Genomic DNA, 12,428 nt, shown 5'->3' with positions numbered 1-12,428 from the left:
TATTTTTTCCCAATAAAAAAAAATCTGGATTCAACTTGCAGTATTAATTTCACATTCAGGAATTGACTAGTTTAATATTTCTAATGTGCTTGATCAAACTTAGGTTGCAGTAAGGCTCTACCTGCTAGTAATTTTTTCATCATGTGAATTTTGCCTACTGTCTGTCTCTTTCTTGAATGATCAGGTGTGCACGTAGTTATGCTTCATAGAGGAAGCTTCCCACCCCAGTTGCATGTGCTTTGCTATGAATTGAAGTGTTTGTCCCACAGTGGCCTTGCACTCTGAGGCAAGCTTTAATGTCTGTATCTGCTATGTTTGTGTCTCGGCAGGGCTCTCCTGGTTCTCCAGGCAGAACTGGTGCCCCTGGGCCCCCAGGACAGCCAGGGAGTCCTGGAGCTCCCGGTCCCCCTGGTATCTGCCAGTCATGTCCCAGCATCAGCGGAGGTGTAAGTAATCACTGTGATCAGCTTCTACTTTGTTACTCAGAAGCAACATCCAACCTTTAGCCAAAGCCAGGCTCTGTTAGGCTGGCAATGATTTCCAGAGGTGAATAAAGAATGAGTGGGGTGGCAGTAAATCTTGGGTGTCTTTCAGCCTTCTCCAGTCCTCAGAAAACCGTGAGGCAGGTAAATCAGCACAGTGTTACAAGGAGCCCACGACTGAAAGGTGGATGTGTCCTGGAGAAACTTCGCACACAATATAGTTAATAGCAATGTGTCATTGGATGCTTCATTTCACCCACAAGGCTTATGGTGAATTGGCAATAGGAGACATCCTGTAACATGTGAATCACAGTATTGTCCCTTTGGTTTTGTTTTAAAAAATACATAGGGGAGTGATTTGCAGAACAGTGAAGAACCTATTCATTGTACCTTCACACATATGATGCTTTCAGAGGCATCTGTCTGTAATTTGTCCCTTTGAAAAACTCAGTTGAGTAACAGCGTTTGGGATTTTTGTTTATTTTCTTCCTGTGAGACTTGGCTGAAGTGCAGTTAAATTTCAGTTTTATCTTGTTTTTAAAAACATCTGGTGCCATACCTGATGATGGTCTTAAATGACTCAGAAATATCTGATTAGTGTGCTGGAGAAAGTATGTTCCCTCAAGCTTAAAGACAAGGGGTCTCTCTCACTTTTCTTTATTTTGCTCAGTGCATGTTTAAAAAGGAAACATCCCCAGGCAACTAAACTGAAACTCAGGTCCTCTGTTTGCAGAGGAGTGCCATTTTGGTTGCTATTTGTTATGTTGCCTCTTTATTTTTGGCCCACCAAACCTTAAATTCTGTTTTGAACAGCAGACATAGCAAAAGAACTCCTCAGATCTTAGTGGGGTAACGGCCCAAAACCCTGTGACCCCGGTGTAGCATGAATACTACCAGCATTAGCTGAATCATGAAGACATTTTAGTATTGTTTCAGCTTTGGATATCTAAAAATCCATCCTCAAGGGAATGATTTTTAGGCACAAGTAGCCTTGGTAGCTGTGCTCAGCAATGTATTTTAATTGAATTAAACATTTTCTTCATCTTAACTTTTTTCAGAATGTGGTAGTGTTCTTTGTTGTACTCTAAGTGGTTTGTGCTGCATCGTGGGGAATTCAAACTGCAGATCCTGTGCAGCTGGATTTGTTAAGTTGTTGATTCACAGTTAGCACTTAGAGAAGAGGGCTCATTGTTTCCCAAGCAATCGAGCAAGGCCAGCTTTACAAGATGCAAAGTGCAAAACTGTTACAAATTTATGATAAAACAGTTGTTCCTTTTGAATATAGGCTTCCACAGTTTCATAGCTTCCATATATTCTTCCTGTTCACAGGTGAGCCAAAATCTAAGGAAAGATGCCTTTTATTTTCCTTTTTCATTCTGAAAGCAATTGTGTGGTAAGGACTGGGCAGTGGAGAGATGTACAAGTGGTTAGCTAACCACTCTCAGTGGACATCACAATAACACAACAGGAGAGCCAGCACTTTGGGCCTGGCACATGCAGATACGAGACAGTATCTAGTATCTAACTGAACTAGTTTCCCATTCCAGTGGTGTTGAAACCGAGTGCAGTGACTGATACCAGTAGCAGAGGATCCTTCTTGCACCAGGCCAGTGGAAATGCTCGGTCCGAGGTGGTTTGGATCATCGACCAGAACATTGCTTATATTCACTCTTTTCTTTTCAACTGCTTACCTGCACTAATGCCATATTATTCAACTAAGTTCCCCAACATCTGAGGAACAAAATCAGCGTCAAATAAAAGGCTTACGTAGGCTTTTCTTTAAAAACTGATTGTAAAATTCATTAGTATTTTATGTAAGTGGGCATGTCAGAGATGCTGTCTGCTGTCACAAAGGCCTACAAGACGTGTGTTCTCCCCATAATTTCAACTGAACTTCATTGGTTTTAAGACAAATTGTCCAAAGCATTGAGGCTGTACTGCCTGGCCTCAAAAGCGAGGGCTGTTTATGAATTAATCAAAGGTGGAAAGGAAGAAAAGAAAAAGATGGAAAATGGCTCTACGAAAAAAATATGTAACATTTCATTTTTGGAGATGTGTAAATTCCCAGTCAAGAGGTAAAAAAATTTCTTTGAGACTCAAAGAGGAATAGGCTTATATGCAGGCAAGAGATTTTTTTGCTACAGAATGCCTTAAAATGACTCATGATTTAGCCACAGGTAAAAGATATTTTAATAATAGACTGTTGGACTGTGCAAAATAAAATATTTCATCAACTTTCTTGGGAGACAACTAAGTCCAAGAAAGAAAAATTGGGGGTGAGGGGAGTTAGAGGTGGAAGAGTGGTAATGGAGAATGAAAAGAGGAGATAATGACAGTTTTGGGGTTCAGGTGATGCCCAGTTGTCAGGACAAACAGTGTACGCTCACAGCATAGGAAGCTGATGTTTCCATGACCAAAAAAGGTACTAGCTGGGCTAGTCTTATGGATGATACTAAATAATATATATAAATGAGTTAATTCTATTCATTTACCATACAAACATATGAAAATGCTTGACTTGTAGCTGTATGAGAACTGCTGAATCTCGGCCTGAACCTCTGGTTGATCACCTGAGGCGAGCAATGAGTCAGCCATGGGAGCACAGGTGAAGGTAATTCACCTGTGCTGCTGGAAGGGGTGGAGCCTGGCTCCATCTCTCCTAGAGCCTTTTGAGAGCTGACTGCCAGTGGGAAAGGATCTCTTTTGGAGGTCTCTTCTCTGGAGTTTTGCATTGAGCCCAGGATGTGGGTTGAGCATTGTATCCATTGTCTTTTTGTTGTTATATCATGCTTTGCCAAACTTTGCCAAATTGTCTTGCTTATTTCATAATTATAAGATCTTTACATTCATTGGTTATACACTTGCAAACTTTTTTTTTTTTTTTTTTTTTTTTTTTTTTTTTTTTTTTTTTTTTCTGTTTTTCTCTATTTCTTTTACAGAGTTTCTCTCCACAGTATGACTCCTATGATGTGAAGGCTGGCTCAGTTGGCATGGGTTATCCTCCCCAGGCCATTGTAAGATGATCAACTTTTTTTTCTGTCCTGTGATTTAGAAAAAAAAAAAAAACAAACAAACAAACAAAAAAAAAACACAAAAAAACTTGCTTGTAGATTATGCCTTGGATGTCTGTGTATCCTGATTATAATTTAACAAATTAAGTTTAAATTTAATTGTTGCCTGCAAGTGTAATGTGTGCAGTTTTCTTGTCATTATGATTCTAGAAAGTAGTTATAGATTGTCTATTGTCGTTTTTTTTTCTTTGCCTTGTTTCTTTCTTTTTTTCCTTGTCTCACCTTCTGCTTTCTAACGTCTTTGTGATTCATTTTCTTATGCTAGCCCAGCATTTATCTTTTTTCTCTGCGTATCCTCATTGTTTATCTGCTTGGTATTCTTCTCATGACAGCTTTCCTCAATCTCCACTGCATTTTAACCTTTTCTACTGTGCTAAGTCTTCCTTTATTAATTCAACCGCATCTTGTCTTTACTCAGTCTGATTTTTCCATATGTGCTCGCATTTCCAAAACTCACATTAACTTGATAACAAGTAAATAAAGCCCTGCTATAATCTCCTTTCATCTCAGGAGTCAAAGCTTATCACATTCTCATTTTATGGTTATGAATTTTTTTACCCACAGCTATTCTGACTGTGTACTGTACCTTCCTGCTAGGCCTGACCCAAGCTTTTCAAAGCTTTTTTTTTTCTTAGTGAGCTAAAGCTTGGGTTGCTTTGTTTCCAACATAAAGTAGATGGCAAAAGTTGAAACTCATGACTTTTCTTTTGGACGCTAGGAGTTTTAGATACTCACCACTAGTGACATGGTGCATTCTTACAGCAGTGATATCATACTGACATCTGAAAGTATCTTTCTTGATTCAGGCAACCTGTTATATGATGGATGTAGTTAATTGCTATTCTTTGGAGTGAGCTGCTGCTTCATTTAAGAGTAATTTTGATTTCTAACCTCATGCTGCATAGCCATGTTTGGTACCACGTGTTGCAACGTGTCCAGACAGTCCCAAGCAAATTTATTGTTTTTCAGGGTTCCATCAGATCATCCAGTGAAATAAATGTTGCTTAATTCTGGCAGCTGTTTGTCCTGGACAGTAGTTCATTGTTTTCATACCTTTCATTTCACCTGTTTATTTTTAGCTCATTCATTTGCCAATGTGATCATTCATACACTGGTCTATTAAGTCTTTCGTGTTTGCATTTGTTTGTTTGTTCATTTTTTTTTTTCAGCTCATTACAGTTTTTCCTACAGCTTATCATATCATCTACTTTTGGTAACTTATGGTCTTCATATGGGGTGTGCTGAACCAGGCTGATAAGAGGGTTACCTTTCAGTTAACAAACATAGTTACTTCTCTCTAAAAGGGTATTTTTCCTCAAGAAGCTTAGTGACATCTTGTTTTGATTTAAGTTAAATTCATAAATGCAATCAAATATTTACTTAATTGGTCATGCTAGAGTATTTTCAGCCAGAGGGTTGTGTGTGTGTGTGTGTGTGTGTGTGTGTGTGTGTGTGTATGTGTATATATTTGTCACCTGTTCTTTTATATTGTATCATGCAGTATACGTGAGGGTGACAGTGAAGGTGATAGAGAACTGGACTAGGTTGCCCAGAGAGGCTGTAGATTCCCCTTCTCTGGACGTAATGAAAATCCATCTGTGTTACCTACTGTTGGAAACCTGCTTTAGGAGAGATTGGACTCAATGATACCTGTCTTCCAACACCCTCAATTCTGTATTTTTGTGATCATGCAATATATGACTGCAAATTCAGTAGCAGAGCAGTGCTAGGCAGGTGTGACTGAAGTCACTGAAACTAAGCAACATTTATCATTAACATTACATAGATTCTTCTTGTTAACTGTAATATCCAAACTGAAATAATCTGGAAGCATAATAAAATTAAAAACAACAGCTGTAGTATTGACTTCTGTCAATACGGTGCCTGGTTTTTTCTCAGTCACACATCTCCGTTCCTGTCTTTCCAGTGTCCTTCTACTGCATGTGGACTGATTTTTGTATTTTACACTTCTGTTTCTCTGTATTTGCTCGTATAACTGCCATGTACTGTTTTGACCCTTTACCTTAGTACACATCCTAATGAAAATCCAGTCGTTTATTCGCAGTCTGGAGACACTGGTAGTGAGCAAATGCCATTCCTAATATCGAGTTTATCTCTCCAGTGTGTACCCTGAAAAAGTATAACATCTGTTTGTTTGTAGGCAGATGTCTGACCAGTAGAATGCACCTGCTGAGTTCATGATTCCAGTCCATGTTGAATCCAGCCTTAGTTTGTGCTAAAAGTTTTGCAGCAGTTAAAAGAGGGACTGCCCATTGTATTCTTATACTGACAGCAACCCAGTCTACACTGACTACTCTGCCACTTGGTACACTTTTTGACTTAGAAAATAGCAGCTATTAGTGATTCTCATCTTTAGACAAAAGACAATCAGTGAAAGAACATTAAGTCATATATGTCCAGTATAGTAATATACTCTATTATATATACTGCTGTGCTAGAACTATACCGTTAATCTTGTATTACGAAAACAAATTTCCCAAAACATCTGTATTACATGACCTTTTCTGACACCACTTAATAATATTCTGCAAAACATGCTGTGTACTACATTAAATTGTAGCATATATTGCTGTATAACAGCAGTTTCTCATGTAATTCCTGTAATTCATTTTCTTCGGCTCTATCAAATATTAAAAAATTAAATTTAGTAAAAGTTTTTTTGTTTTTTTTTTTAATTAAAGAACCACTAATAGCTGCAGTAAACCACTGTGATAATTTTCCAGTTTTTCTGTTTGCAATTTCAAATGCTGCTGTAGTTGTTACTGCTAAAGGTAGAAAAATTAACATTTTTCTCAAATTTTTATTTTCCTTGCTTTTTTACTCAATTCATTTTTTACCCATTAAATGAGGAACAGTACTACTGATTTTAGTTATTCTTTATGTATACAGAAATTTCTTCCTCTGAGTCCTTTGATTAGTCCAGGTAGCATGTATGCTTCATGACTTCACACTGTTGTGTTCAGGAAAGAACCCAATGGCAGAAGTACATGCTTTGTTGACAAACGACAAGAACCTTAATTCATTAAGTCCTAGCATCTTAAACTGAGTTCGCTTACTGCACCAGGTGCACGTCACAGTGGATTTTTCTCGGTACTAATAATCATTCATATGTAAAAATTTATTTCATAGTTGTTGGTGATATTGCAGCTGCACTAAGCTTTCTATCTGTATTACACTGATATAATGACTGTTTTTTAATCTGCTATATAGAGTGGCTTTCCAGGACCCCCTGGCCCCAGTGGCCCACCTGGTCCGCCTGGTCATGCAGGTCCCCCTGTAAGTAATATTAATGTTTTCATAAATATCTGACTTTTTTATCTGAGCCTATCCTTTTTTCTGTCAGAAATACTAGATAGAATTTTGACTGTTAAGACACTAAGCTGAAGAATTTTACAGATAGATGTCACTTCTTATTTTGGGGGCTCTACCATCTCAGTGGAGAGACTCAGTAGCTGAGGGTTTTATACTGTGCTGAAGTCCATGAGTGCCCTGGGTTTACAGCAGTTCTGTGGGGTGTTGTCCCCAGGGCTGGATTTTGCCCTTAAAATATATCGCTGCCTATGAGCCATTGCAGAATTCCCAAATGTTTGTTCCCACAGAAATGTCACAGGAGATAAAGGGAAATAGAAATCTGAGTGTGTGCTCAGTGAACACACAAAGGGTTTGAGGTTTTAGAGATGTAGTTTTAATTCTGTTTTCATAGAGGCGTATTCTGATTGGTTATGAGATCGTCATAAAATACAGTAGCACCATAGCACAGTGTATGGAATTGTTCATGTATTAACTGCCTTTTGCTGCATTATAGGGCTCTAATGGATACCAAGGTCCCCCTGGAGAACCGGGACAACCTGGCCCTTCTGTATGTATACTTTACTTACCAGGATATTTGTCAAAGGCATGATCTTACAAGCATGCATCTCTGTGTCATCGCTGAAGTGGGTTGTAATCTGACAGTTCACCCTATCTGTTTACTATTGTCTGTGTCAAATGTGCAAATGTTTTATGGCAACTAAAGCATTTTTAATTTGAAATTACATTATTACATTATACTTAATATTCATTATTTTTCTTCAGGGTCCTCCTGGCCCTGCTGGAATGATAGGCCCAGCCGGTCCACCAGGAAAAGATGTAAGTTCATTATTAATCATAATATTTATAGATTCAGGAATGGGAAAAGCAGGAGTTCATCAAATAGAAAGATAGAAGAGCGCACAGACAGTGTTGCATTTAAGAATCTTTAACTTGCCAGTTTCCTGGTTGGACACCATGACTGTAAGAAACTGTATTTGTCTTACAGGAGATATTTTTTCCTTCCGAGGAAGTTTCAACTTTAGCAGGCAATGTGATTAAGGGAAAAATAAACAAATGAACGTAAAAGCCTCTAACCATAAATTATTTTTCATCAGCTGCAAAATAATTCAATTAGCAGTTACAAAAATGAGAGGATGATAAAGGTGTTACCTGCTCCCTACAAGTATTGCTTTGCAAGTTAAGGTTTTAAAGCCATCTTTTGACTCACAGCTGGAAGTCCTGCATAGTTATAGTACAAAGAGGCAATCGAGTAGTTTGTGTTCGTTTTGAGTGTTTCACCATGAAAAACAAGTTTATCTGTGGTGATTCCACTTATTCTTAAGGGATGGATTTAAATTTATTACTTGTCAATCAATATCGTCGTAAAAATTGTGTTAATTCTGCCAGTGTTTTTTCAGAAGACATTTACCCTGGTGTAATTTTCCCACTGTCTTAATCTGGTTTCTTCTGCTTATTTCCACTCATCTTGATCTACCAGAACCAGTTCTTTGTCAGTAACTGAAACAATAGCAAAGAAGTCAAAAATTCCCTTTTTTCTGTAGGGAGAACCAGGAAGACCAGGAAGGAATGGAGACCGTGGAATTCCTGGATTACCGGTATGAAAAATCCACAACAAGCAGTTATCTAATGACAGGATTTGTTTTCTCAATTTATGTTACTCTAATGCTAATGAATGTGACACATAATGAGTGGTGGTTTGCGCCCTTTGTACAGTAAGCATGTAACTTGCTCATCTTTCTGTGTTTTTGTGTTTAGGGTCACAAAGGGCACCCTGGGATGCCTGGGATGCCTGGAATGAAAGGTGCACGAGTAAGTACTGACTGTTCTGAATATATTGAAATCTAATGATCTACATGAGCCATGGAGTCTGTAGCTCAATCTGAGCTGTAGAATCATAAAACCACCAAAGTTGGAATAGATCTCCATGATCATCCAATTCAACCGTCTACCTATCACCAGTAGTTCCCACTAAACCATGCCTCTCAGTGTAGCATCAGAATATTTCTTGAACACCTTCAAGGGCTGTGACTTCCCCACCTCCAGTGCTGGATCATTCTTTTGGAGAAGTATTGCTTAATGTTCAAACTGAATCTCCCCTGGTGCATCTTAAGGCCATTCCTTCTAGTTCTATCACTAGTTACTTGGGAGAAGAAGCTGACTCCCACCTCACCAGAAGCTTTGTTCAGGTATTTGTAGGGATGGATAAGGTCACCGCTGAGCCTCCTCTTCTCCAGACTAAATAATCTCAGTTATGGTGTTGCACTTTTGTGATTCTTCAACTGCCATTGAGGAGATAAAATTAAAGGCTAATTTCTGGATAATGTAATCTGACCTTCCGTGATACAGACTGTTCAATTGGATCTCAATTACTGCAATTTATATCAATTTACTTCAATTGCAGTGCCCTGTGCAAAATGACATGTTAAAGCATGCATTACAGAAAAATGTCTGCTCTTACCTAATGGAAATAGCAGTGTGGAGGCTTCCAAACTTTCCTTCAGAAGATTTTCTGGTAGCTGATAGCATTCTCTTTTAAAAATAGGCTCCTTTATGTAAAATCTTCTGTGCTCATGTGCTGTTGCAGTTATAAAATCCCACAGGCAAAAGTTGTTTCCTCCATCTTGCACAGCACTTACACTGAGATCCAAGTCTACCTGAAAGTGTTTCAGTATTATGAAGATACATATATGATGTGATAAATCTAAGCAATTATGCACCACGTAATACAAGTATTATTAAACAGAATTAATTTTTTGAAAAAAGAACACTGAGTGACCAACAGTGGCAATGTAGGCTACACTGTTAAAGTGAGTGGCTAGAAAGCAGTATTTGTCAGCCAACTTGTTAACTTACTGTGATAACAGTTTTTTCATAATAGATTGTATAAAGTGTAAGACAATATGCAGTTGAAAAATAATTGTTGTAAAAGCATTTGCAGGGCCAAAATAAGTAAACATTATATAGTATGAACTGTACTGATAAAAATGAAAGATTGATTTAGATTTGTAGCTATCGTATAAATAACTGTTTCGTGATTCCATCCCCATCACCCTTCTTTAATTTTATGATGTTATAGCTTTAAATATGAAGGAAAATAATATAAATGTACGTAAAATCAACCAAAGTTCAAGAAGGTACATAAAGGCTCTTCTTTTCATCACTTCTACTTTTTGTTTTTACCTCAAAAATAAAGAGTAAGCAATTATAGCTATAAATTCATTTTAGAAATTGTTTCTATTGTCTGCTTTAAGCAGTCAGCTTGCACCTGTTATGCTAATGAAATAACAACTATATTTAGCTTTTATTCTATGTCTGTTATAATATACAGTCAGTAAAACGTATTTAAACCTCTCTTTTAATGTCAATATTTGATCTGTGTGATGGTAGGAAAACCAGCTGAAATGGGACTGAGGGTGAGCTCTCAGCAGTGTAATCTGGAGCCCACAATTTATTCCATGTACACAGAGATACTCTGTCACTCTAGTTTTCTCACGTAGCATTTTCTTAAAAAATAAAATCTGTATTTGCTACTCCAATTCTATAAGAACATGTAAAATATTTTACTGTTTTTCAAAGGCATTTTCAGTTCTTTTCAGATTTACAATAATCATAAGAAACAACGTACTTGAATACTGTTCACAGATCTGGTTTTCCTTTCCCACAGGGTTTTGATGGAAAAGATGGTGCTAGAGGTGACAGTGGTGCTCCTGGTCCAAAGGTAAAATAGCTAGTAATTTTTTTTGTACATTACTGTACTCCATTACTTGTTATGTAGCTATGCTTTGCATGTTATGCTCTTACAGAAAGCCATTAAGTATTGAAATTTATTGAACCTTTCCATGAAAAGGATGAGAATCATGCTGATAAGAGTTGGACTTTGTAAACCGTATATTGCACTGACTTTCTAGCTGTGAAAGAGGCATGATTCAAAAATGAGAGGACGTGCTCAGATCATTTGACTTTATTGTATAATAATAAATTACCAGATCTTCCCAATTATTTCTTTTCTGTTTAGATATTTTGTTCTGGCACTTTTTTACACATCTCACATTTCACAGACATCAGTGTATGCTGTGGACACTCAGCACCACGTGGTCAGGCACAGAGAATTGGATTGTCTTAATTCCATGTCTCTTCCTCTTCAATAAACCAATAAACAGTCTCACCACAGTTCATTCTGTAATTGTTTGGTGTTTTCTTTACACCACAGGGTGAAGCTGGTCAACCTGGAGCAAACGGATCACCAGGCCAACCGGTAAATATTTTTATCATGTAGCATGTAAATGGAAGTGCCAGTGGTGTTTTTTTCTTAACAGATTAACTCATTTTTATTTTAATTACCCTACTACATGTATTGCCGATACTGAGCTCTGCAAAGAAAAGAAATGGTAGACCCTATGTATTCAGGAAGCTGTGTGGCAGACTCGTTTTCTCATGTTTTCTAGGGACCAAGAGGTCCAACTGGTGAAAGAGGAAGACCTGGAAATCCCGGTGGCCCTGTAAGTAATTAATTGTGGCTGTTGATCTTATCAACGAGCAGCACATTTTATTTCAGTATTTTGGGAATTCCCTGGTCATGGATTTATTTTAAAATAGCTGTATTGTAAGGGATTGGATAACTGCATAGCATCTGTAAAATCATGTATGGAAACATATTAGTCTCCACCTGAAGATGACAGTAAGTACGACACATTTTTGATTCACAACTTGTGGGCAATGTTATTATTTCCTTTTTTAATTGAGTAGATTCATTTTGTGGGGAAGCTTAGTGTTTCAACAAAAGCTTAGGTTCATCCAATAAGAGCAGAGAGGTGGAGTGGAAGGAAAGAGCAAGAGAGAAAAAAACATAATCTCAGAACTTCCTTGCAGGAAGATGGTAAAAGCTGCATTCACACCAAGGTTAGGAGGTATATTCAGTGTCCTGAAAGAAATCACAATTGATAGCATTTGACAAAATTAACAAAGCTCTACTAACTTGTAATAACAAGCAGTGTGTTCTTACAACATCTGCATATCCTCAGTGACAGACCTAGTCTATCATGTCTCAGTCATTTAAAGCAGTGGGCTTTCAATCACACCTGCTGAGATATCACATTCTGTAGGCTTCTGGAGTGAAATTTTAGTGTTGAATGTGAACTAGAATTAACCAGTATTGTGATTTTTACATATTCAACTGTAAAAGCTGGCTACACGGGTGATGCTTGTGACTGTCATTTCATTAAGAAATCTCTTAAGTATCTATTTTCCTGTCGTATTATTACAGTGCAAGGCACATGAAGCGATAAATATTCCTTCCGTAATATTTAGTTAATGGTTATTCTGGAATGTCTCACCTGGAGAACCCTTGGATTTTTGGTAAACTGAGGAGGATAGTACAAACACAAAAAGATGCTTTGTGAGCGATGGGACTAGAAGATGGGTTCTGCTTCCAAGCAAATGCTCATACCTTTGTTCTTTCCACAGGGTGCCAGTGGCAAAGATGGAGCCCCAGGAGCATCAGGCCCACCTGTAAGACTTACAGTTTGAATTCAAATGTTCGTGT

General features: G+C 37.8%; 1 protein-coding gene across 1 annotated transcript in view; it reads left to right on the top strand.

Annotated features, from left to right (window-relative positions):
* COL3A1 (collagen type III alpha 1 chain) overlaps window positions 1–12,428 on the top strand; it is a 51,943-nt gene that overhangs the window by 18,554 nt on the left and 20,961 nt on the right. Inside the window, exons 4-14 of the mRNA XM_048952727.1 lie at window positions 330–446; window positions 3,422–3,496; window positions 6,785–6,850; window positions 7,380–7,433; window positions 7,649–7,702; window positions 8,428–8,481; window positions 8,642–8,695; window positions 10,551–10,604; window positions 11,097–11,141; window positions 11,332–11,385; window positions 12,350–12,394. Of these exons, the coding sequence (XP_048808684.1) occupies window positions 330–446; window positions 3,422–3,496; window positions 6,785–6,850; window positions 7,380–7,433; window positions 7,649–7,702; window positions 8,428–8,481; window positions 8,642–8,695; window positions 10,551–10,604; window positions 11,097–11,141; window positions 11,332–11,385; window positions 12,350–12,394 (672 nt within the window). The remainder of the gene's footprint in view (window positions 1–329; window positions 447–3,421; window positions 3,497–6,784; window positions 6,851–7,379; window positions 7,434–7,648; window positions 7,703–8,427; window positions 8,482–8,641; window positions 8,696–10,550; window positions 10,605–11,096; window positions 11,142–11,331; window positions 11,386–12,349; window positions 12,395–12,428) is intronic.

Source organism: Lagopus muta, chromosome 8 (genome assembly GCF_023343835.1).
Source record: "Lagopus muta isolate bLagMut1 chromosome 8, bLagMut1 primary, whole genome shotgun sequence".
Taxonomy (NCBI): Eukaryota; Metazoa; Chordata; class Aves; order Galliformes; family Phasianidae; genus Lagopus; species Lagopus muta.
The sequence above is the reverse complement of the archived record's forward strand: the minus strand, read 5'-3'. Positions and strand labels throughout refer to the sequence as shown.